At 35.2% G+C, this 27,842-nt stretch overlaps 1 protein-coding gene and 1 long non-coding RNA gene across 2 annotated transcripts in view; one reads left to right on the top strand and one right to left on the bottom strand.

The window, feature by feature from the left end:
* The window catches only part of LOC119068193, a 132,951-nt gene that overhangs the window by 53,728 nt on the left and 51,381 nt on the right, over positions 1–27,842 (bottom strand). Inside the window, exon 3 of the mRNA XM_037171692.1 lies at positions 26,350–26,448. Coding sequence (XP_037027587.1) covers positions 26,350–26,364 — 15 coding nt within the window. The 5' untranslated portion in view covers positions 26,365–26,448. The remainder of the gene's footprint in view (positions 1–26,349; positions 26,449–27,842) is intronic.
* Positions 244–22,092, top strand: LOC119068209. Its single transcript, XR_005086108.1, has 3 exons — positions 244–487; positions 16,988–17,001; positions 22,081–22,092. It is a non-coding gene; the product is annotated as an uncharacterized LOC119068209 (long non-coding RNA).

The raw sequence follows: 27,842 nt of genomic DNA, 5'->3' as shown, positions 1-27,842 counted from the left end.
GCTCGTCGCAATGCTATAAGGTGAATATTAGATCTGAGAAACGGTGTTCCTTTACCCGGTTGGAGTTACCTGTTTAACTTCCAGAGATTTTGTCCATGTGTATGCATTCACAATGGTCGCCATTTTTGACGGGGCATTATTGTGGGGAATTATTGTTATTGTTGGACATTATCGTTTTTGTCCAAAAAAGCTGGCGTGCTCTATTGAATTCAAAGTCTTAATCAAATTCGATTAGAATTCTTCTAACTATTTTTTCCAAAATATTATTTCAGTTTAAGTTACAAGTATTTTCAATTTAATTTCCTTTACACTTGCTTCACATTGCAACGTAACGATATCGACGAACTCGATTGAATCACTGACAAATGTTCCTGTGGAATGAAGGCCTTTTATAGCGACCAACTACATGGACTCTTATGAGTCCATAACAACCCATGTGCTTAAATCTAAAAGTTGTTAATTGTAAATTGTGAGGCCAAACTGAATCGTAGGGTAAAAATCTTAAATATTTTCCTTTGCTTGTGGTTGAACGTAAAGTCCGTAAATATTCGAATGTTTCATAAACACATCCGCTCTGCAATTGTCTTCAACATTAACAGATGGGTTTCTTCTAGTTGAGGAAAAGTATCTTTTCTACCAACAGGCGGCAGTGGATATTCCCAATGGTTTTATCATTATAGGTTAACATGTACAATGCAATGTAAAATTTGGGAATGCAAGCAATCTCGTCGTACCGACCTCTGTTAATAACTGATTCAATCGCTAATGAACTTCTACTATTTTACATGCGCAACCGTTGCTTTATTCCCTTGACTGAAAGTCAGGGTCTTACGCCAGAAAATACCGAAAAATGTCTGTAACCATACATGTACACTTTGATTGAAAATGTATGAAATGTTATGAAAAACGTTAATGTCTGTAACCGTTTTTTTCTTGTGGGCAGGATAACTCGAGTAATTCTTAACCAATTTCAACAATTTTTTTTTTAATCGATGTGGAATTAAATTGTCGAGGCTAAGTTCGAAGATGAGCCATGTGGGATTAAGAATCTGGAAGTTATTCCAGAAAAACCTGATTTTACACTGTTGATAACTTCTCTATTAAATACGATACGATTACTTTGATGAAATTTGATTTTTTTTGGATGTGTGTGTAAATCATGTGAATTTGTTTTCGCCAAATATTGATATTAGAATTTATGGTAGACTATCAACTTGATAGTTGACTATCAACTTGTGAAATGTTATGAAAAACGTTAAATGTCTGTAACCGTTTTTTCTTGTGGGCAGGATAACTCGAGTAATTCTTAACCAATTTCAACAATTTTTTTTTTATCGATGTGGAATTAAATTGTCGAGGCTAAGTTCGAAGATGAGCCATGTGGGATTAAGAATCTGGAAGTTATTCCAGGAAAACCTGATTTTACACTGTTGATAACTTCTCTATTAAATACGATACGATTACTTTGATGAAATTTGATTTTTTTTGGATGTGTGTGTAAATCATTTGAATTTGTTTTCGCCAACGAATTATATTAGAATTGATGGTATACAATCAACTTGATAATTGACTATCAAATTTGACAGTTGACTATCAACTTGCTTGATAGTTGACTATCAAATTCGACAGTTGACTATCAAATTTGATAGTTGGCTATTTGAATATCAATTATGAATTTATGTATAAAAAGAACGCATTAGCTATGTCTTTTGTCACTCCAGAATCATCTTATAAAGAGTACACATCGATCTAATGATCTATGATCTAATACCATAAAATGTTTGTCGCCTAACAATGTACAATTATCAAAAATTAAAAAGTATCACATTTTTGTTTTATGTGTGTTTTACCTATTGAAAACGAAAATGTGATACTTTTTAATTTTTGATAATTGTATGAAATGTGAAGAAAAACGTAATTGTTTGTAACCTATTTTTTTTTGTCACCACGATAACTTGAGTAATTCATAACCGATTTTGATGATTTTTTTTTAATCGACGAGGAATGGGATTCCTGAGGCTAAGTTCGTTGATAAGCTATGTGTGATCAACGCTTCGGAAGTTATGCCAAAAAATAGAAATGTAATAAATGAACAATATAGTTGATTTTCGATAATTGGTATTTGATAATTGCTATTTTATATTTTATTAATTAACAAGCAGCATATACCTAAAATTACATATACACTACAGTGAGTATATAGTATTACAAAAGTCAAGCAATTCTAACATTAGACAACTTCGACGAGTTACGGTATCGTAATGCAATATTAGACAGCTCGGACGAGCGATAAGTTTGATATTAGATCAAACCTAATATTGGACAACTCTGACGAGTGTGAAGTTTGCGGCCCGAGCGAAGCGAGGGTCGTAATTCACACGAGTTGCAGTATCGTATTGCAATATTAGACAGCTCGGACGAACGTTAAGTTTGCGGCCAAAGCAAACCAAACACAGACCTCGCACTCAAAAATGGCGTGCCTTATTAAGGAAATAAGGAGGTTTTTTTAAAAAAATAAGGAGAAAATAAGGAATTTTTCGGTTGAAATTAAGGAGAAAATAAGGAGCTTGGAAGTAAATTTTTGGGTAAAAATCTTGATGATTTTTTATACGCACACCCCCTGCACGCTTTTTTAGGCTCATAATCAAAAATTACGAAGTTTTTCAAAAATTCCCATACCCATATTCAACGATTTTACACTAATTTAATCCACTTAAATCCACTTAAACGCAATGGGCCACGTTCAGAAACGAAACGTTCATGACATCTGGGTAAACTTTCACGACCAAAGTACATCGTGAGAAATCTAACCTCAAAGTTAAACTTGACAGCGTTAACTCAACGAAACGAATGTTCACTCAGTGAAGAATTTTTCGTTCCTGAACGCGGCCTATGAATTACCATGGTTTAATAGTAAAAGTTAATTTGAAATTATTAACCTTAGCTTACCGCTACTTTCTTATACCATGTCAATTGTTTATTTTGTGGACTGTGAATATTTACGTGTAAATATTAATAAAAATAATCCACACAACCCACAAAATAAGACTATGGCTCTTTACAACATTCCATTGGTTGTAGGTCGTGTTTTGAACCTCAGGATAAAACTGTACATTTCTCAATATGCTACATTCCTTAATTTTCTTTTAGGTGAAGTAGAGATTTGAGGTCAGAATTATATCAAATTTGTAAACAACACAATAATTTGATCAAATGAATTTAAGTTTATGTAGGTCTTGTTTTTTTGTGTGATCTACCACCAAATAGTTTGTTGGGAAAGTTTCCCTCTTAGTACATCAGTGAAATAATAAAATAATGATTCTTCCCATAGATGACTTGGAACAGGTAGATTCCATTGACCTTTTCAAGCCTCCAACAGGTCGCACACAAGTGGCGTCCACCAAAATTTTGAAACTTTGGGACCCCTGAGACTGACTTTTTGTAAAGTCGATGCTTTAACTGACTTAGTATGACCGCGCTTTTTAGCGTGAGACAGAGGCAATTCTTTCCAAACATTCGTCCGTTACCTTCAATTCTACCCTCCCTCCCCTTCTTCAACACCGCTCTTCCCATTGAGTGGGAAGGTAGCAAAATTACTGTAATCCACGTGGATATTTTTCTTCAGTAAAATCGACAACAAGGAACTACATTTCTATGGTTTGTTTACTAGCAGTAGGAGATCGGGTGAAGATTTACGATGACCCTATTGCTCAGTATTCTGCCGCGCAGCGATTTTTTTTTATTATCTGTTATCCAAAAATGTAGTTTTCTCGTCAAAATTATTGAAAAATAAGGAAAAAAAGGAACTTTTTCAAAAATAAGGAGGAATAAGGTGGTTTTTTCAAAAATAAGGAAAATCAGGAAAATAAGGAGTAGTACGACCCCTGCAAACATTAGACAACTACGACGACTGAAGTTTGCGGAGCGAAGCCTGGGTTGTAATTCACACGAGTTGCGGTATCGTATTGCAATATTAGACAGCTCGGACGAGCGAGAAGTTTGCGATTAGACTAAAACTTATTATTAGACAACTCTGACGAGTGTGAAGTTTGCGGCCCGAGCGAAGCGAGTGTCGTAATTCACAAGAGTTGCAGTGTCGTATTGCAATATTAGACAGCTCGGACGAGCGATAAGTTTGCGGCCAAAGCAAACCAAACATTAGACAACTACGACGACTAAAGTTTGTGGAGCGAAGCGAGGGTTGTAATTCACACGAGCTGCGGTTTTTCCCTTGACTGAAAGTCAGGGTCTTACACCAGAAAATACCGAAATATGTGGGTAACAAAAAAGTTTACTGTGCTTGAAAATGTATGAAATGGCATGAAAAACGTTTAATCTGGGTAACAAAAAATCGTTCAAGGCACGATTTTTTTTTAAATATGTGGAAGTAAAATACCAACGCTAAGTTCGAAGATGGGCTATGTGGGACGAAGGATCTGGAAGCTATGCCATAAAAACAGGATTTTACACTGTTGATTATAGCCTCAATCGAAAAAGATTACTTTGATGAAATTTGAATTTGTTGCGTAGTGTGTGTAAATCGTATAAGTATGTTTTCGATGATGTGCATGAAACAAATAGGAAGAAAAATTTCGTCAGTACATGCCCAGCCTCTAACCGGTAAACATCTCTTGTTAGTGAACTGCTAACAACTTGATAGTTGACTAACAAATTTGATAGTTGACTAACAAATCTGATAGTTGACTAACAAATCTGATAGTTGACTAACAAATCTGATAGTTGACTAACAAAAATCCGTCTACTAAATACCAAAGAAAGATGTTCTTACTGTCTTACGGCAGAAAAATGCCTGCTTTCAAATGAAATGTGGTACATGTCGCGAGAAGGCGTTTTGTTCGTTCCTAGGGAATTCATCCTTCTACGAAATGTAATGAGAAGGCGTTTTGTTCGTTCCCAGGGAATTCATCCTTCTACGAAATGGGTTTTTTTTAAATTTTTTACCAAAGTGAAAAGGCCTCTCATCGTTCCATATTCGTTAAACTTCGCATCTACTCTGATTCAATTCGACAAAATGGCAATCAAACAGAATAATACATAGCTCATACGAGTTTGATTGGTTGATTGAAAATCTTGCTGCAAATTTATAAGAAACATAAGAACTCAAAGATCATTCGGTCTTACGTTCAAAGATTTTTTGAAGAATTTTGTTGTAATGTATAGAGTAATCGATATATTAATGTTCTAAATTTGACAATTTTTTTAGGAATACAGCATATGTAAAAATAAATTAGGATCAAATGTAGGCATTTGTATCAGTGATGCTTCGGAAGTTCAACAATGAAAATGATCAAAAAGATATTGAAAAAAATTATCAGTCAAGGGACCTGACCCGCCCAAAAGGTGGGACCTAGTGTATTGAGCTTAATTATGGTTATCCATATGTTTTGTATTGTCGTGCACTACAGGCATTTTCCAGGATACTCTTTTATATGTGAACGGTATTGGACCCAAAAGAAGCCAAAACTACTTTCAGTAGTTTTTTTTGAGCTGCAAGTAGACATAGACACTACTGATACCGTACCACTGAAAACTTGCACGGGATACTGTCTGACGATAAACCTCAGTAGTAATGATTTCCGGCATTGGCATAGCACCCTGTTCAATTCTTGAGTACTGGTCACATGTAGAGTAATTTACAATATCGATTTACTTTTATGCTAGTGTCAAAGGAAGATCGCTACATCGCTGTATGATACGTTTCACCAGCGAACGGAATTCGGGTATACGGAAAAGGGTATACGGAAAATAAAGTGACCCGATGAGTGAGAAGTGAGAATTCACCCGATTTTCAGCAATCTGCATTTTTATCCTTCCACTCACACCACAGTATTTCGTTTCCTTGCTCGTACTTGCTAGCATAAACGTCGCTATTTACAAAAAAAAATACAGGAATTCGTCCCCTGGCATTTGCCCATTTTTTGTCGACTTGTACCGTACCGACATTACCCGATAACAGCATTTACCCAAGTTCGGTTACACCTTAAATTGAGGTCCTTAATGGTCATTAAGTTTTATTATCAATGACACAATGCAGAATTGTATTACATATCAACTGGTTTGAATACATTCCAAATTGTCATGTAATCTATTGCTGTTCACAAAAAGAAAAATTGGTCGAATCGTTTTTAGCTCTAAAGCGCTTATTTACAAGCTTTAAATATCTTTTCTGATATTTTGGAAAATTTAATACCAGAATCGGAATCCTTTGAAAGAATTTTATGGATCTTGAACAAAACTCCTCTTGTAAATAAATTGACGATTCGAAAATAGAGAAGCAAAACTTTCTAGAATATGCAATCACTGTACAACTAGGCAACTCTAGGGAATTCTATAAGCCCATCATCAATATAGAAATTTGGTACGAACGAACTAGCTTTAACAAGGATTATATGCTTTTTGTATCTTCAACTTAAGTAATAAATTGAAAATACAGACTCATGGCAGAAGTGGAAGAAGTGACAATTAACCCGTCCCATCTAAATTGATTAGTATTCCGAAATTTATGATCTCAATCAATAAATGTTTTCAAAAGTAAATATAGTTGATACGACTTTTAGCGTCACTTCGACACAACGAAACCAGAACCAAATATTTGAAAATTAATTTAGTAAGATTATAGCTAAAAGTTTTCCGAAAATTTTAGAGAATGTTCGAAAGAGGTTTCAGATTTGCAGGGAATTTCCTCAAATATTATGCCTGAAACAAAAAACACTTCCAAGATAATTGAAAGATAAATAAACTAAATTCCTATAATGTTATAAAGCTAAGCGTCGGTTCGGTTTAAATAATATTAATGGCAAGCAACGAATCATCGTATATATATTTCACCGCTTGATTTTACCTTTAAATGCAGCTCAAATGCCAAGACTTAATCAATCTATATACCATAAAAGAAAAAACCACAACAATTTGTAAAAGCAAACTCAATGTAGATGGTAGATGGGAAGAAGACGTTAAACCAACATCGTATAACAGCGTACATTACACATGATTTAAACAGGTTCACATTTTCCACTCCAAAACCATATGAATTTGGGTTAAGTTAGACGACGACACATAGACCCCAGAGAGATAAACTCCATGTTCCTTATGCATATTATATTCTTCTACCATATTATATATATAACAGTCGTATAAAAATCTAACAACGGCAGCATATATATATCCTCTACAGATAAACAGTTTTATTTGTTTGGCTCTGATTTTATTTACTCTTGGAAGAGAAGTACTCGAAATTTAGGTAAAAAATCGTGAAATATATTCATGTCTCTTTGGGGACGTGCATGATTCTTTTTAAATTAAATTTGATCAAGAACCAAAATGAATAAAAAGGAAAAAAAAAAGTTTTCAACATTATGTGAATACTACGTACCGACGTGTTTGTATGGATGTATGATTACTAGCACCCGAAATATACTTATTTCTTCCAATTTCTTTTCGCCCTATCTCTTTCTCTCTTTTTCCATCTATCCCTCGATGCTAATACGATTTGAGGTTTTTTTTCCTGAGCCTGGGGGATATGTATGAAATTAAGAAGTTTATATGTTTTGCGTGTAAATATTTAAAAAACTGAAAATGTATGAATTTGTAACGAATATAGGTCTATCAAACAAAGCTTTGTTTTGTTATACGTATGCCATGTGTAACCAACGAGACTATCCAACAGAAGAATTATTTTTATTAAGAGTTAAAGTTGTACTTTAGCAGCAAGAGAGTAGCATCAAATGGAAAATGTTGTTAAATATGCATACGAACTGAACGTATTGTATCCCATATCCATGCATATACTATACAAGCATACATACCTTGTCAATTATATGCAGCGTGCGAACAGGGAACTGGAGCATGAAAAGTTGTACAATAATTTACTTGGATTCCAAAAATTTGTAGACATCCGTAGCTAAAATTCACGGCAGAACTACCTTCGCTTGAGTAAGTATTTTTTTTTTTTTGCATTATCTTCTTTTACGAAATAATCCCAGAAATGTATACATTATAGGAGATATGAAGCTTAGGTTTTACGAGACTAACGTTCGGTTACAACATTCAACTCGAGATATAAGTGATGAATCCACAAAATTTACATGAAATCTTTTCAATGCTGACTTAATAAGAGCAACCCGACTTTCATTATAAATGTTGTTTCTGTACAGCATTTTGAAGAATGTAATTTTGTAAATGCATCTGTGCTTGAAAAAAGAAAAAAATAATAATAAAATAATGTCCTCGTTCCTACAGATAAATAAGGCCAAACCATAGCGTTATTGCATTTCCTTTGGATGAATCGCTGTAACGTGTCACTGTGTTTTACATTCGACATTATTTGATTTAAATAGTAAAATGGGAGACAGTGGTTACCTAGACAAGTGAAACAATCTGCTGGGAATTGATAGTGGAGAAATTTTTATCAATACGAATTTCCATTTAACTTATGTTAAAACTAATGAAGTAATAGTATGTTGTGTTACAAGTATTGTAATGTTGATTTTTTCAGCACTAGACCCAAGGAAAATTGGGTCGTGTGCTGAAAAAATCTCATTACAATACGTGTAACACAACATGCTTTTTGCCAACCGAGAATTGAAATAGACAAATGCCCAAAAAATCATAATTTTCATTGTAAACACTCACTCTTCAAATTTGATCGATCACATTGCTTTGCATTTTCTCAAACGAATGCTGTAACAACTCATACAAATTCCATATCAACACTGCTTTGAGTGTTGTAATATCACATCAAACGGATGCTGAAATAAGTCACTTTACAACACTCAAATGAGTGCTGAAAAGAGTGGCATTTCAATTCTCGGTGGCACAAAAGATTTTGAATCGATCTGTTGAAACGAATTAACAGAGCCACCGCACATTAAGTGCTACTATAAACTGATAGCATTGGAAGTGTTCATAATAAATTGACGTTGAAGAGAATGTAAGAAATCACTTTGGAAAAGCTCATTCAGTGTTACTTATCAAAGTATATCTAAAGTCATGCATTCATCAGATAACTTTCATCTAAATTGAAGTCATTCAGTCGTAAAGCAATAACCACATGCATGTAAAGGTACATGCCGTCTTTGAAACAGAATTCACAATTTCATGCGATGGCAAGTTGCTACGTGCCATTTTAAAATTTGCAAGCAGCAACCGTTTTTAACGTGTTCGTCATTCGAAAACTATTAAGAGTCAATTCGCCAAAACTTCGAACAACTTAAAAACAAGCCATCAGCGATTTTCGGCGGGTACACAGTAATCGATTCAGGTGATCCTCCTGAGTCATTTGCAACAAAAAAAAATCCTCGAAATAATTATGTTTTCACGCCAGAAATCATGAAAAAATGTACTGCGCAAGGGTGACCAAAATAGTTTTTGTTGCATATCACCAAGAATACGTAACGCATTTATCTGAAATTATGGTCATTGGTAGAGGTGTTGACGCCGCATAAGCTGGCCTTTAAAACATTTCGAAATTTTTCGTGTATGTGGTGCAGTAGCTATTTTAGGGGAAAAAAATGCCAACTTTTGCAGAGTGTCTTCAAAAAGTTACAACGATAGACTTCGAAGATATGGGTGTCGTTGGGTAGGTAGTGACCTCTACTATCCATGACACCATGAACCTACCGCGGCACGACTTTCGTTGAGCTTCAATTTTGATTGAAGTATACTAACAAAAAAAGTTCTCTATAATTCCACTTTTCTTCGCGTCTATTTCATTTTTTCTGACGTATGTGACAATTTTAAATCAGGGCTGCAGTTACTGGCACCTTACGCTTCGGGAAATTTCGTTTAGGGCCTATAAAATTTGAAACAAAACCAACTGATTCAATTGTGTCATATGTTCCTCGGGTATCTCCAGACTTCCTAGTATGGCCAGTGCGGCACTGTATCAAGTGTTTACTAGCATATTAGAATCATATTTTGTACTTTAGCCACTTACCGGAAGGATTTGGAAAATTTTCACAAATGTACGAATACGAAAAATTCGACATATTTCCAAATCCTTCCGGTAAGTGGCTAAAGTACAAAATATGATTCTAATATGCTAGTAAACACTTGATACAGTGCCGCACTGGCCATACTAGGAAGTCTGGAGATACCCGAGGAACATATGACACAATTGAATCAGTTGGTTTTGTTTCAAATTTTATAGGCCCTAAACGAAATTTCCCGAAGCGTAAGGTGCCAGTAACTGCAGCCCTGATTTAAAATTGTCACATACGTCAGAAAAAATGAAATAGACGCGAAGAAAAGTGGAATTATAGAGAACTTTTTTTGTTAGTATACTTCAATCAAAATTGAAGCTCAACGAAAGTCGTGCCGCGGTAGGTTCATGGTGTCATGGATAGTAGAGGTCACTACCTACCCAACGACACCCATATCTTCGAAGTCTATCGTTGTAACTTTTTGAAGACACTCTGCAAAAGTTGGCATTTTTTTCCCCTAAAATAGCTACTGCACCACATACACGAAAAATTTCGAAATGTTTTAAAGGCCAGCTTATGCGGCGTCAACACCTCTACCAATGACCATAATTTCAGATAAATGCGTTACGTATTCTTGGTGATATGCAACAAAAACTATTTTGGTCACACTCGCGCAGTACATTTTTTCATGATTTCTGGCGTGAAAACATAATTATTTCGAGGATTTTTTTTTGTTGCAAATGACTCAGGAGGATCACCTGAATCGATTACTGTGTACCCGCCGAAAATCGCTGATGGCTTGTTTTCATGTTTCATACAACTTGGTTGAAGTTTTGGCGAATTGACTCTTAACTTTGAACGGTTCAAATAGTTTTAAATCATTAATGGATACTTTTTTGCTGTTGAGGCAACCTGCAACGAAAACCAATTCCCACATCAAATTGTTGAGATACAAGTTTCGATGCCTTTTTGAATGCCTTCAACAATGGAAAATGTGATTAAATAACATTTAACCATTCTAGTTTGATGCAACCTGATTCCTGGATTGTCGCAGGCGATAGATTTGGGACTGAAGAAATTGTTTTAAATAAATTAAATGGAAGACTCGGTCGACCCAAATCTTTCAGCAATAAGATCTAAAAATCAGGTTGAAGCATATGAGAATATTAAGTTATGTGAAGATTCACTTAATTGTTACCTGGGATTATTTTTGAGAAAATGCTTTCCAATATTTTTTTGAATTTTTCCAAAATTTTCCTAAATTTTCCACACAAGAATCAGGAAATTTGGAAAAATGTAAAAAAATTGGGAAAATATGGAGCAAAATATTTTCCCAAACATAGACTCTATTACCGATCGTTGATCAACAAATACAAGGGTCTTTACACAAAGCTCAAACAAATACTTCACCTAGATTGTAATTAAAATTAGAGAGATACTAAAAATTGAAAATTGCTTGTCCTATGCGAAAGTTGAATAGCACAAAGGAACTCACGTAAAATGAAGCAAAAATATTCTTCATGCAATGGATCATTCAATTGGTGTGTGAGAAAGTAGCAAGGAAGGTTGATGTGTTCAGCAGAATATCAAAGAATCTCACACTCAAAGCCAGAGTCAGCGTCTATAAATCAATCATAGCACCACACTTTGACTACTGTGCGTCACTCCTACTAACAGCCAACAAAGCGGAGATGGACAAAATGCAAAAACTACAAAACAGTGCTATGCGAATAATCCTCAGATGCAGAAGAGACACAAGTATAAAGAGTATGCTTGACAAATTGGCAATAATGATAAAGCAAAGAATATGGTTCCAGAAGTTGAAGTTGGTGCATAAAATCAAGAACGGAATGGTACCGGGATATCTGGTGGAACAGACAAGGATGAATGGTGAAGTGCATGGAAGAAATTTAAGCGGCAGAAACGACTTCAGACTACCAACAGTAAAAAAAAGCGACAAGAAATATGATGTGGTATGTTGGACTGAAGCAATTCGACGATATGCCGATTGAAATAAAAAGTGAAAAAATAACGAAACGATTCGAAGTAAAGTTAAGTGAGTTTGTGATAGATAAGATTGAATTAAGGTAGAAAGATGATTGAACCAAATGTAAATAAATGAAGAACTTGAAGATGATAAAGTGTGACGATGAAAAATGAACGAATGAATGAATGTAGAGACAGGAAACTGCAAACGAAAGGGAAAAAAATAAACAAATTATTATTATTATCATTTTTGCAGGAGGAAACCGCCATGTAACGGTCAACTTTCACATGTATGGGGCAGGCAGTAAAATGTTACACGGTCACCACACTTAACTATAATAAGGTAGCGCATACGCATAAACTTCGATACAACAGTAATTTACGTTCATAAGAATCAAATGTAGTTGTGTAAATTTTGTTGATCCACGGCGAAGCCGAGGTCAATAAACACAGTAAAATGTGACCTTTGATATTTGTTCCGAGCTCTCGAGTTATGTAGAGGATTTCTTAAGTTTGATTAATTTATAATTTATTATATTTCATGCAACTTGCCACTGTAGCAAGTAGAAAAGTCAATAAATCAAAAAGATTCAAAATTTCAACGTATAAGATCGAAAATAAATAAATCCCTGACGTATTTCCAAAACAATTTCGAAAAGTCATTACCATCTCTGACTGATATAAACTTAAAATATGAGACAAGGAGTTCAAGAAACTTTATTGCATCACACGAAAACGAAAAACTTTACGTTCAGTGGAAAGTTTTCATGGTACATCCATCCAACAATGCAATGCACACATAATGTAAAATATTTTTGACCTTCTCTTTGCACAATAACCGGGTGCATATTGACCAGCCAAGAACCAAAATCATTTTCAATAAACATTTTACAAATGACCAACAGCTATTAATTGTATCAATTGGACGTGTTACGTTAGTATCTGCTCTGTTTTATGACAAATTTCCTAGATCGAATAGAAAGCTCATTTCGCACCATAAAAGGTGATTAATTCATCCGATTGATTATGTTTAATAATACTGAAAGTGCATTACAACAATGTAATAATGCAGCACACATGCCATAAGCCGAACCATATTTTAAAGTTCCCATAATTACCTTCATAAAAACGAATTTCCGATATTGTGAAGTTGTTAATGCAGTGCAACAGCAACATACAAAGACAATGTCGTATTTAATATCATCAGAGAGGATGATAAAGGTCTGCGACTGATGGTGAAATATGAAATTTCTGTGAAACTATGTGAGCATAATGCTCACATTGTGTACGCTCGTATATAACATAATATGTAACGTACGAGTACTACACGTCCTCGTCCATACTATATACTACCATGGATGTTTTTGTTGTTCGTATGTGATATAATAAATAGTTTATGCATTCAACTATAGTTATTAATCAAGTGGCTATCATAACTAACAATTTTACAAATTGAATTAGAGTTTAGAGTTTTGAGTTTCGCTCTTCGGTTTCAGCAATAACCATACAACTCCATACATCATTTGTACATTTCCAATGTGGCATTTCTTCGCTGGTTTCAAGTATGGATTTAAATTGTTACACGATGGTTTTATATGGGAAAATCCCCTTGTATTTATATGGTATGTATGGAATACGCTTATATTGAAAATGGTTATTTGAGATGGAGATACCGGAGGGGGGTTGGATATTGGATGATAATGTTAATAATCATCATTGAAAGGGACCACAGTTTTGTATTGTATACAATCTATATAAACGGGCTGAACATAGGCATCGGTAGCTCTCAGCATTTAATATGAATGTGAAATAGGATTGAAGTTGAATTTAATTGTAAATACTAATAATTATACATATAGTAGCGCAATGGAATGTGTAACACATCTAGACTTATGTTGAGTAAATATTTACGATGCTCAAGCGGTGTGAGTTTTGCGAGAGAATATGGTATGGGGTGGGGAAAATTGTAATACATTATTTTATGTTGGATGGTTTATATTGAAACACAAACTATACGGACTTTCTAATAAATAATATTGGATGTGGTGCGAGATATGCTGGTGGTATATAAATGTTGTTGTTGTTATTGTTTCTCGCATAAAACATTGAATATTAAGATTATAATTTTGAGCGCATTTATTTAATCGTGCTAAAAGGCTTTACAAAGATTGAACTTTTGTAATTTCAACGTGATGATGGGGTTGTTGGGATACAATTGTTCCTATTGTGTTCGGGGACATGCTAATGAAATTTGAAAATGATGTAGTTCGAGATGGTAACTGGAACGGCAAAATAATGGCCCATAAATTTTAGGCAACGAAAATGCAGGCAGGTATACGAGAGAACAAAAGCATTCGGGATCGGATAGAGTTTCACAATAGTTAAGTTGGTGGTGCTATTTCCGCCCAAAATTAGTAACAAAAATACACATTACGATGCTGGAGCGAGTTGAGAGACTAAGGTATCGTTCGCAAATAACGGACACATCTTCGGATGGATGTGGATTTCCGGAAGCCTACACTACGCTTCCGACATTTTTTCATTTTTCGCATACGGAATTCGTTAATTGTTTTCAATCTGCATAGATATTCTAACTAACATTTCGAGGCCCTGGGAACAGAGAAATCATAACAGATGACGTTGCTTCCGCCCCACAGGGCATCTGGTATCATTTCTCAGCCTAGGATTGGAAAATCCAATGCGATTTGCAATAATTCTACTAGATAAATATCTTAAAAGATATATTCGGTTTGTATTGGCGCAATTCGTAGATTTCCTAAAGAAAACATTGCATAAGACACGTACGTTCGTATTGCTTTAAGAGCAAAATCTTCCCATAAGTAGTGATAATTGTCTCAGCTAATACTTTTTTATTACATCCCACTACAATCTGTAGAATTTAGCATCCGACACAAACGGATTGTATCTAGTTGAAAGTAGCTTACTTTCAGTATAGAAAAAAAAACTAAAAGACTGAAACGCATAAAAATTCATGCACAAGCTAACACGACAAATTTGTATGCTTACTTTCAGTACAGAAAAAAAATTAAAAATTTTACAAAGTTGCATGTTGTATGTCTTTTTATCAATTTTTTTTTTGTTTCGCATAAATCAATGTGCCTACCTAGAATAGAATTACATCTGAGCTCAACATTAAATTCATTTTTCAGTAAATTATCAACATCTACAACAACAGCAGCAACATGACGGGACGTGACAAATCTCTTAAAGTACCCGAAGAGACTGAGCAGCCACCACAAGCAGGTGCATCGCGTAAGTTTCCTCAAATTTTTATTTAATTTTCTTTTGTATCGCGAGTGATTGTAGAATCCGTAAAGTGTGTCATTCCCCTTCATTCATCTGAATCGTCCGTCGTGACATTTTACATTTTTAGAACGATTTCAAAACCGAATTAATTGAATCATCATTGCAGGTGATGAATCATTGTCTTCAAGGCGTTCATTCGAAACCGAACAAGTCGAAATCATTGATTTGCAACGGGATGTACAAATCACAGATCAGGTAAATATATCATCTCTAAATGACCATTAGGTAGCGACTGACTTTGTTTTACCCAACTCACACAATTTGCCCGTTAATTGTCTGAGTAGAAGCAGTTGCATTTCTTGTAAATTGTGCCTTAAATTAATGTCATTTTTAATTGTAACTTTCAGATGCATGTTGAATTGGAAGAAATTGGCAACAGCATAGGAGCTCCAATCATTTACAGACCGAAACGTTGGTCAAATACGATCGGAAGAACGAAGGAGTTTGATTTGGTGGTAAATTCAACATACGCGTCGCGAAAACACGCCACAATTACATACGATCCGCTTGACAATAAGTTGTTAATAATGAATTGTAAGAGCTTCAATGGGACTTATGTCAACAACAAACTCGTCTCGACGACGACAACGGTCGACCTGCATGAAGGCGACGAAATTGGTATCGGATGCGCGACGTCAGAGGAGAACATAAATAATCCAGATTGTGTTGTGCTTCGCGTTTGTTTACGTTACACGCAGCCCGTCGACAGGACACATACGAAAAACGAAAGTAATTTGAAACGGCAAGCAGATGGAATTGATCAGTTAATTCAACAAGAAAATTCCACTCATGTTTTCCCGCTGGGCCTACCCGCATCAGAGTGGCCACCGATCGGTCGGTTTAAACGGAAGCTTCAAGACGATGTAAAATTGAGTAATGTCGGCGACACAGGTCAACGAGGCAATACATCGAAGAAACGTAAACTGCAGACCCAGCTGCAAGATTTCTTCGATTCAAAAACGAAATCAACGAAAGGAGAGAATTTGTCGCCACAAGATGGGAGTCCAACACCGACCAATGATAATAATAAAGCGAACTCCGCACCGAAAGTCACCCAGCCACGGCCACCAATAAATTGGCAATTTTTTTATCATTCAACCTCAGCTAATTCGTATTCCGCATTTTCTTCCAGCAATCACTGCACCAACAATAGAAATCTCGTCCGATACGGAAGAGAAAAGTCAACGAGTCAGTACATCGAAGAAACGTAAACTGCAGACAAAAAATGTCGGCGACACAAGTCAACGAGGCAATACATCGAAGAAACGTAAACTGCAAGATTTCTCCGCTTCAAAAACTAAATCAACGAAAGGAGAGAATCCGTCGCCACGAGATGGGAGTCCAACACCGTCCGATGGTAATGATAAACCGAATAACGCACCGAAACGGAAACGCGAAAATCGATACACGAAGAAGGAGGATCGGACATACAAGTCAATCACCGTCGTCAAATGTGCGCTGGGTTCATTGTTGAAGGCCGACCATCGAACCATCATCACGGATTGCATTGAAGACATGTGTCGCCACGCTACCAAGATTTGCGTGCTAGGATCATTGGCAAAGTTAGATTTTGTGAACGAGGAATACAACGATGAATCGGACGTCTTCGATCAAGATCCAGCACCATACATTCAACGCATTTTCGAAGGAGTCACTCAAGGCGGATATTTTGATTTCATCGGCCATCTACCTGTAAATTTCCGTACTTTGCTGGAGCAAAGTGACGTGGAGAGACCGAGTAGAAGTTGTCTCAACAATGCCATCAAGAATCTCCATCAAATGTACTTAACGGTGTTTCATACGAATATAAAGACACACGCTAAGCGACGGATTGTGAAGCTGTTTACATGGTGGCATATTCTCGATCACAACCGGAAACCCAACAAGCAGGAAACGAAATCATTTCAAGCGGCCGCAAATTTCGCATTCAACAGGAGAAGCAGATGTAATCGAAACGCTGCGCTGATCGATCGCTTGGTTGAATACATTCCGGACAATATCACCGCCGATAACAGGGACAGCAACGAACGCGGATTCTTGCAGGATTTACTGCAAAAACAACATTTTTTCCGGATTGTGCCCTTATTTGTGAATATCCAAAGAGACATAGACGCTTACCAGCTGTACTGCATCCGCCACTACCAGCGAATGCTAATGTCCAATTTCGCCGTTGTGCCGCTACACTCGTATAAGACGAAACACATACAAATCGATTCGGATACATGGAGATTGTTGCTTCAACACTTGGAAATACATCCGACAAAATGGAATGCCAAACGCACGAAGGAAGTTGGGTTGACTTCCAAAGAATTTAAGGCGAATGAGCGCGAGCATTGGTTGGCCTACCTTAACGAAAAGACACTGAAGCGAATGGAAAGAAATGGGAAAAGATTCAAATGTTCAATTTCAACAGACAGTGTTGCTGTATCGATCCAATTTGAAAGTGATAAAGATCCGCGACCTGAATCATTCGAAACATTGAAAAACAAACAGAAAGCCAAATACAAACAATTCAAAAACCGGTACGAGAACGGCGAATATACCCGAATGATAGGACTGGATCCCGGTTATAAATTATTCATCAGTGGCGTAGTACGTGATGATCCAGCGAACGAAGAACGATTGGTGAAATTGAGTAGCAGACAATACCATAACATGACATGCCAGAATATACGGGACCGAAAGTCGAAAAATTGGACCGATGATTTTGAGCGAAGATGTCGTGAGGAAAGAGAAGCACACCGTTCGACCTATCAATCCGTGATTAGCCCACAATCGAGAACGTATCGGGTGTACATAGCGCATCGGCTTCAGCATTTCAACGAAGGCATCGACTTGTACACGATGAAAAAGTACACGCGACTGCAATTCGACAAATACAAACGGGCTCAGTCGACAATAGACAATATTGTGAACGATCTGGTGACACCCGTATCAAGTGGCGAGCGAAATCTATTTGTGGTAGGCGGAACTGAATTTCCATCTAATTCACCGATTAAAAAGTACAGACGGTGTCCGGGTGTGCGCAAGTTTGTGGACGCAGTGAAGAAACGAGAGAATTGCGACGTAGTATTCGTCGATGAGTACAACACCAGCCAGGTATGCGGAAAGTGTTTCAGATATTTCAAAGGTAACGCTTACGAAAAGGCACGGCACGAACGATGGGAAAGACAAGGGCATCGACACCGTACCTGCTCGGATTGTGAGCCAACAAGCGACTACTACTTGCAACTGCCAAGTTCGATAGTAACACGAGAATCGCCACACGCAATCACGATTGATGTTTTAGCGCGAACGCAACGAATGTTCACGAATCACAACGTAACGTACAACGAGGCGGCCGCTGCATCAAAACAAATTTATTATGCGAATGGCGAAGCACGATATCGAAAGGTTTTCGAGAAACAGGCGAATTACATCAATCGCGATACACCGTTGAAGACGGTGTGGAATAGGGATGTTTCGGCTGGTCGAAACATACTAATCAAAGGACTATGTCTCATAAACAGGCGAAGACCACCGGCTTCAATGGATCGTCCAGCACAAGAAGAAGATAATCAATGAAATAAATAAAAATTGTAAAACTTGAATATGCATCCCAAACAACAGTACACAAAGTTTACATAATGTTATTGTAAGACAGTGTATCTAGTTGAATGAGAACATTAACACATAATCCCTACAATAAAAGAATGTGTCGAAAATTAATTTTTATCGAGTGTAAGTACAACGATCTGAATAAAGTTTCGTACTGTACATTGTCGTTCATGCACTACTATATATAGTGTCACTACACAATTATGAAAACACAATTAAACCTTGAATGCAATCCTTACGATTATATTGATATTAACACCACGAGTTTAACGTTTTAGTGTATACCACCACGAAGACTGTGTCTATATGGTACATAGAGGAACTGATAAAACAATGTCGGAAAATTGTAGACAAAAGTATTCAACAGATAATTTGAATTCTTGAATGTTCCTTATCACATTGGGAATGTGCGAACTGAAATTGCAGTCATTTATTTGCCCATTGAAAATATACATCGTATAAACCCGAAAAATGTGGTGTTTTACGGTAATCCAACAAATCTTTATTTGCACAAAGACCGTATCGAAAAACAAGATATACCAGCCGATTAATAGCAACAAAAACGATCCCAAAACAACAACCTTACAACGTACATAAATACCCAATATAATATTATATTGGAAAGCATATATCTTCCACAAAGTATATCACGTAGAGCAAATATATCTAATAACAAATTTATGGTCGGAAAATTTCTTCTCTTATCCACCAAGAACTAAATACTATACATTACGAAACCTCTTTGCTTCTGGGGGGGAGAGGTCCTCTCCCCAACTGCCTATATATGTGCACTAGAGTATATTGGAACGTATGATCTGTATCTGGAGTGTGGGAGTTGGAAAGAAAATCCCGAAAAAAATGCTACTCGTTCGAAACGTGTGATATGCTACAAAGTGAACCAATTGAAAGAAGATGGGTCAATAAATTTCCACCGATTTTTATATATATCGTAAAATCACTTAGCACAACACATTCGTTTCGAAATATGTCTAATACATTTTATTTTGCAGTTTTTCACAACCTAAATACCCTGTTTCATATAAAAGCACATATCACCTCTTAATAGGAGAAAAAGTTTTATTTTCCTTCTTCCCGCATTTGCACACAGAACTATAACGTGTCCAAATCACTCACTCCCCGCATCAGCACACACATAAAAGAAGTTTTTCGGTATTCCTCGACTATACTTTATTGGCAAAATAAGAAAATGGTAACACAGAAATGAAAAAAAAAAACTTTACGTGCTCTTTTAATGTTGTTTTGTTGTTATATTTTCCATTCGACGAATTGATAGAATCCGGATGGATATAACGATTCTCCATGCAAACATTCGTACACACACATTACACCCAGTAACATTTACTATAAAGCATACTTATACGTACCGGAGAGAGAGCCGAGAAATTCACCTTGTTTTTCATATATGCGTCTAAAAAATGTATGGACAAAATAACGAATATCTTTTATATTTCACGATTCATTCTAGGAATTTAGTAAACAAGTGGAATTGACTCAATAAAGTGAATGTATATTGTGTGTATATATGGTATGGATGGATATATATCCACATATAGATGAATGTGTTATGTATTTGGATGTTTTTAAGAAAATCTCTGACAAAATTGAACTTATACACACCGATGTTCCGAACACACATTTTGCCTTCAATGCTTTAAAGTTTCACCTAACATATCGTATATTTGTTGAATAAGTAGCTCTGCTTTAGAGATGTTTAGTATGGTTTTACCTTCATTCTTATTCACTAGTGCCGTTCCCAGATTATTACATATACAACACATGTCTGTACGGGAGTTATACACATCTTATGTGTATATATGAGAGGTTTAAGAAAAGGATACGTTTTGTAAGGTCATATATACAAAGATTTTGTATTTATATAAGGGAAAAGTAGATATTTCACACACGATACCACTCTAATATAGAATTTCTATACAAACAAGTAGTTACAAGGATATTCATATTATACCAAAATTGTATACACAACAGTCCCATGTGACCAATTTTCTTTTATTTGTTGCCTTTTAAAAGAAAATTCTCTAATCCATCCAACATATACGTATATAAAACTTGTTGTAGAATGTTTTTTGTGGATTTGAATTAACGGTACAAAAAAAAAACAATTCCAAGATCTATTAGATTGATTTAATTATTTACGTAATGAGCCTTTGATGAAGAAAGAGTTAAGCTTTACGAACAAATTATGCTAATAGATGAAATTAGCAAATTAGATCTTATGTCTTTTGATGTTTTGAGTTTACAAGCAACTAAAGAATTTTGGTTTGGGTTAATAACTTAAACTTTTAATATATTACGCAGTTGTTACAGGAGACTTTGTTTGAAAATGTTTAATAAAATGATGCGAAACTTTGCGCTCAATGTCTTGTACGTTAAGCGAACCTTACTCTTTAAAAACACTAACACCCACACAGAAATAAGTTGAGAAAAATTTCGAACGTAGAATCCTCTTATCAATCGAATAATTAAACAGATATATAATGGAAAAGTCTCTCGACAGAGTGAAGAAGAATGAAGAATAAAGTCTCGCGAAAACCTAATAATATTCCATGCAAGCTCGTTTTTGTGCCACGAAGTTTTCATGCACGCCAAGCTTCTTCTACATAATGTCTTCAAACATTTAAAGACTCAAGATATTAAAATGTAAAGCGCGATGTATGGTATGAGTTAATGGACGAATAAATTTTTTCCGTTGAAGTTACATGACGGGTTTATATTAAACCAAAAAAAAATGATATTGGAAAATCAGGTTTCGTTATTTGCATTCTTTGGAACATAAATTTTAAGAGAACACATTCTGAAGAATTTGTATGCAATTGTAGTCTGTGTATGTTTGGTAAATAAATTTTCCAAAATTTCGCTGCAATTTTCTAAGAATTTTCCATAATTTGCTAACACAAAAATTTAGGGAATTATAGGAAATTTTGAAAAATTTATATTTTTGGAAATTTAGAAAATTAATTCCCCGAAAATATACATTGATTGCAGTGGAACTTTTAAAGAGCTCTGGTGAAAACAAACGTCTCAAAAGTTTGAAATATTTTACGTAGTCTCATGATCTCAAATATATTGTCGGTTGAGACCATGAAAGACTACGTATTTTAGCCCATTTGCCCTTTAATTTTCCTTGTCCTACTATCAGAACTTTATATATTCAACCACATTCATTTCGGAACTTACACAGTCAGAGAAGCTGAATAATTTTTACCAAAAATTTTGCTTATATCACTCCATAAATGTGCCCAACCATACATACGTTGTTCCTCACAATATCGACTTTATTATTCTTTTATTTCAAGCCTGTCCCAATAAATTTTCAATGTTCATACACCGCAAATAATAGAAACACCAAAAATGAGACAAATGTACCATAGCTTACAAATACAGCCAGTAAAAGTCTATCGACCACATACACAATTGTGTATTACACATAACAAAAATATGATATTCCGTACCATGCAATGTAATCTAATGTTACGCCATAAAACTATGGCCCATATATTTCTACAGGACGTTTCTGCAGGAAAAACAGCACACATAAAAAAATAGACAAACACGCCTCAAAAATACAGTCGAAATAATGAAAAAGATTTTTCATTTTTTTCCATTTTTTTTAGTTAACTGAAATGATTTGCCGCGGCGAAAAACTCTTTTCAACTGTATACTTGGAATGCCATTCAAACTAACACTTGTGACAAATATCTGGTGGATTTTCAGTAAAAGAAAGGTATCACCAAATATCAGAACTATAACGCTGTGTGCTTGCTGTTTTGTTCTCCGGGTACTCGTTGTTATATATGGATATAACAACAACGAAAAAAATTCTATTTTACACAATACACAAGTTTCCCATAACATAACCCAAACAGAACTCCCAGCCACAATTTCTATGTAAGAGGAAAGACGAAGGAGTTTCAAGTGGGTCGCAAACTATACGCTATTCACTAGTTCCCATAGAGTTTATACGAAATGAGAATATTACAATGTTATAACCATATAGATTGAATTTGTGGGCTATATAATGTGCTCTCTGGTGGAATGTTGAAACAAATATAATAAATCTGTTTTTTGGGTAATGCTATATACATTCCGGTGAGTGCCACACAAATATCTGGTACAATAATAGCTTTGTGTACAAAACAACATCGAATTATGCAGGAACAGTAACAACAAAATACATCTGTAGGATGTAATTTGTGCGGAGCAATGGAACGAATGAATTGTGGTTATTGAAAAATAAATCAGAAATGAGAATTCTTTTATAATTGTTCTCTGGAAAATACGCTAGAGATACGTATGTTCGGGACGTACTTATGCTGAGCGGCGAGAGTGCGGTACAGTTATGGTATTCGGAAAAAAGAAGAAGTTAAAATTCAGTTCATTTTATGAAGCAATCACATAATTATGACAGAACGACGGTTATGGTCGTTTTTATGAGGTGACAAAATATCATAGAACGTGTAAAAAAATAACATAATGGACTGGTTGCGTATGCATGTTGCCTGTAAGCTAACTAATTACAAAATGCTAGCTATATCTGGATCACAAAATGCAATTGAAACGATTAGCTGGCTACAAATTCAAACTCATAAAATTTTGTTTGAAACAATGAAATTAGACTATATAATGCCTAGTGGCTGCATGGTTGCATAGACACATATATCTATAATTTTCTGTATTACGAGTAATTCCAGCCATTTAATTAATGACGAAATTGCTATACGAATACCATAATATTTATCCGCATTTTTGATGCTCATTTATGGAATAGTTCGGTGTATAGTGATCGTGTTGAATTTAGGTGTAAAGTAAAGTACACGTTAAGTTATGCGTTAGCGCTAAATTGTTCGAACAGGAAGTTTAGTTCTCAGTGCACATTGCAACACCCAAACACATTGAGTGTGATGCATAAGTCCGTATCACGGCAGGATCTTTCACATTTAAATGTGTTTGAAATTATTTTTTTATGTCGATGACGATTGCTTCCTCGCCCACATTGCCAACACATCCAATGCCGAGAGTAAGCCGACTGAGTCGGTACCACAAGCTAAAAGAACTTTGTAATCCCGACATGTATTAATGAAACAAAATATTAAACTATACTCAGTGGAATTTAATTCATTTTCCATTAGATTATTTAAAAATGATTTGTTGGAGTTGTGTTGTGCTGAAAACTCCAGTGTTACAGTAGAGAGACAAAGAGAGGCGCGGGGATGAGGTGGAGATGGCGTTGATGGGGTGGATCTGTTTAATATTGAACGCAATTTATCGAAAATCGGAACACAATGTTAATATTTTTAGTCGAAAAGGATTTTCTGTTATATATAAGCACCCCAGACCGATTGTTATAGTATAAACTTTTTGCATATCTATACATATCTATCCATAGCGAAGAGCTTTACCGTTCGATACCTTGGAACAATATCTAATATTTCGATGTAGATAGCGTCGAACCACACAAATTTTAATAATTTTCGATAAAACTCTCCGAATAAAAAGGGATAAGCTTTTTGTTATGTTTATGGAAAACGAAATACCTTCACATTAAATGCAAAAGCTGATGGTATCCGAAAAAGAGGATTAATTAACGATTACACAACAGAACAGTGTGAGCTTCTGTCTAATACACATATTATAACCCTATATATCATCGGGTTTAATTTAAATAAAATTTTGTTTTCTGAATATAACCATTTAAATGAAAATGCTGAAAAGCCGCACACACATCTGTATAGAAGGTGTATACACATGCCGTGTTATTTATAAAATTTTATAGTTCTGTAGAACAAGCCATAATTTCTGTTTGCATACTTGAAATTAATAACTCCATTTAAAAGAGATGAGGCTAAAAGGTACTAACATACCATTTTCCCCTACTCTGCGTCCTCTTCCTCCCGCCCGAAAAATATAAAGTTCCCAAGTATAATTTCATGCCACGAATTTCGCATATGTTTTAAAATGAAATAAATACTTTCTGATTGCAGCGTGAAGAGTATGTAATATTTATATATGCTTTCCGCATTGTATTCTTGTTAATTTGAAGGTGTGCTGCAAAATACTGAATACCGGATGCAGAGAAATTAAAACAAACATTGTTTTGTTGTTCAGTTTTAAGAGGTTTCATGTTGCCAGAACAGAGTTTAAATTTTTGGATTCGGTTAATATGCAAAACTTTAATATTTATATCTCTCTTTCTCTGCTAAATCAACTCATGTAAGCGTAATGCCGGTTTTCCCACCAATTTAGCCCTGTGTACATTTTCCATTTAGAAAATAAAAATCATTTTCATTTGATTAAGAGCTGTTCAAGAATTTTTGTGCATTTTATTCGAATGGCAACGAATTTTACCATTCTCATTGTAGTCCAGGCCTTTGTGTCATACAAAATATCTCCGTTCACAAAAATGTACTGAAAACGTCCATTAAAAAGAAAATTGGTTACACAAATTTTCATTACTAATCAAAAAATCTCGAGAAACGTCAAGCGAACGGATTGACACAAGGGACTGGACTATTTATATAATGATTCTTTTAACATGTTACAGCAATCCTTTGACTATTACTATTAGGTCTAGTACTTCCATCGATCAAAGTATTTTCAATCGATTGATTTCAAATCTTGTACTTCAATTTTTTTAACATGTATTTTACTATATATAAAGGATCAAGAACCGCAACGTTAAAAATGTAACGTACAGCCAGGTACCAAAGACAAAAACAGCTTTGTCATTATTTTGGTCCGCGTTATCGATAACAGATGAATAGCGTATGTGTCATAGTCTAGTGCTGTCGTATCACTCATATTGGATGTAAAAAACGAATTTATTGTTGATTATTGTACATTGAGGGACAAGGATTTCAGCGTCATATGTTAGCAAGCCGATGACGCTTATTTTGGGCGCTAGAGCTTATGCCGCTGAAATCTAGTTATTGCTTTATAAAATCCATTTATTTAGCGATTTCACTAAAATCAGCTGATTTTGGTTCTTTGATCTTTTTTTGACAATACAAAAATATAATTCAAGATGGCGGACAAAAGTACAAAAACGGTCATAGCTCAGCTAAATTACATCCGATATAGGCGTGTGATAGCTTGAAATTTTTAAAGAAGAATTACCTGTCTATTGGTTTTGGAAAACATCCAAAAGCTAACATATTACGGGCAAATAACATACGTGAAATAGTTCAAAATTTTGCGAGATTCATATTTTATCAAATTCTATTGAAAATCATCTATTTATAGAGCAATAACTAGCTTTCAGCGGCATCGGCTGTAGCACCCAAACTACCGCATCATCGGCTTGGCAACATGGGGCGCTGAATTTCTTGCCTCTCAATCTACGATAATCAACAATAAAATCGCTTTTTATATCCAATATTAGCGAAACGGGGTTTTTGGACAACTCGCAACTGGACTAACAGGCTAATATGAAATATTATAAAATTTTCAACGAAATGCTTACCTGAAACGCATACATTGATTGAGTTTTGTAATAGTCCGTCTCTATAAACCAATTTCCTTAGAAAATATTACATCACTCGTTCGACGATAAGTCATCAATCTGCAAAAGATGAAGAAGAGTAACTCAATTAAAAATCAAAATTTGCAATACGATTTCAGAATGTTTAGATTGTAATTGTTTATGGGACTGATCTGTAATGATTCGACTTGCGACGGCAGAGGTTGATGCAGGAATTGTTACAGCATCCTAAACATTGATGATAATCATTATCTAGTTGTAATGTAACTCGAGAAAAGCATGTCTTTTCAAATCGTTCCCAAATCTTTTCACAACGATCCCAAACTTTTTTTTATTTGCGCACCTTCGATTTTCGGACATTACTTACTTTCTGTTAAATGACTCTGGAACTAAAAATCGAACTTTTTTGTCGATGATTCATTGGCTTCAACAACATATCAAACACATTATCGGATCGAAATTATTTGAAGTGTTTATTCATCGTTGAACACAAGTGGGTACATACTTAATGTCCTAATTGGTAAAACATTACCGATGGTTGAATCTGGTAGAATTTACAGAATCAGCGCATGCGAACGAGAACCAGTAAAATGTCATGATGTTTGCTATACACTTGCTCACTTCGTTCGGGCTACAACTCGCGAAATTGCCTAAAAGCAATCGACCAAAACAGATACACAAATAACTATTTTGTTTCTCAATTCGGGGACGAAAAGTAAAACTTGCGTTGCTTTTTTTGAGAAAAACTTTGTATGAAACTCGGTGAGAAATGCTTAGTTTTTAATTTGTAACGTGCACTTAAATTTAGTCGGAAGCTGTTAGTGTACGTTGCAACAGAATCTGCGCGATTTTTAATTAGAAAGCAGAGTTTTCTTTCATCGGACCGAAAATCGGTATTATTATCAGAGATATAGTTACTTCAATTCGAAGAAGATAGAAATGAATGGTTGGCTATGAATTGAATATAAAATGCTATTTTGTATTTTCGTAAGTTACTCGATAAAAAAGATTAATGTTGGGAACCGAAGTCAATACTTTATATTTGTATTACTTCCCAAGCCCTATTCTGTAAAATCTTTTTGAGAAATAGGATATTTCCTTAGATTGTAAAAAGGAGGTAAATTTTCAGTTTTTTGGCTTGTTTCTAATTCTCGATTTGTTCCATCTTCACATAATGGTAGCGACTCTTTAGATTTCTACTATTACAATGTAGTGAAACGGTTCTAATAATTTTTTGTTGTCTTGCGGCAACAATAAAAAGCCAAAATTATCCGAGAAAAATGGAATGGAGGACATTTGTGAACCAGTGTCAAAATTTTAAATTTCTTATCAGTTGGTGTTCTCTACAAACACAGATTGTGTCTCTAACGTTCGTTCTCGAAATTATATTAATAATTTTATAGAATCTCTTATCTCTGTATTCTTACATCAATTGTGCAACTTTTCTGCAACTCCTTTGCAACTCTTCTGCAACT

Source organism: Bradysia coprophila (genome assembly GCF_014529535.1).
Source record: "Bradysia coprophila strain Holo2 chromosome X unlocalized genomic scaffold, BU_Bcop_v1 contig_173, whole genome shotgun sequence".
NCBI classification, from domain to species: domain Eukaryota; kingdom Metazoa; phylum Arthropoda; class Insecta; order Diptera; family Sciaridae; genus Bradysia; species Bradysia coprophila.
This window is presented reverse-complemented; position numbering and strand designations above follow the sequence as displayed.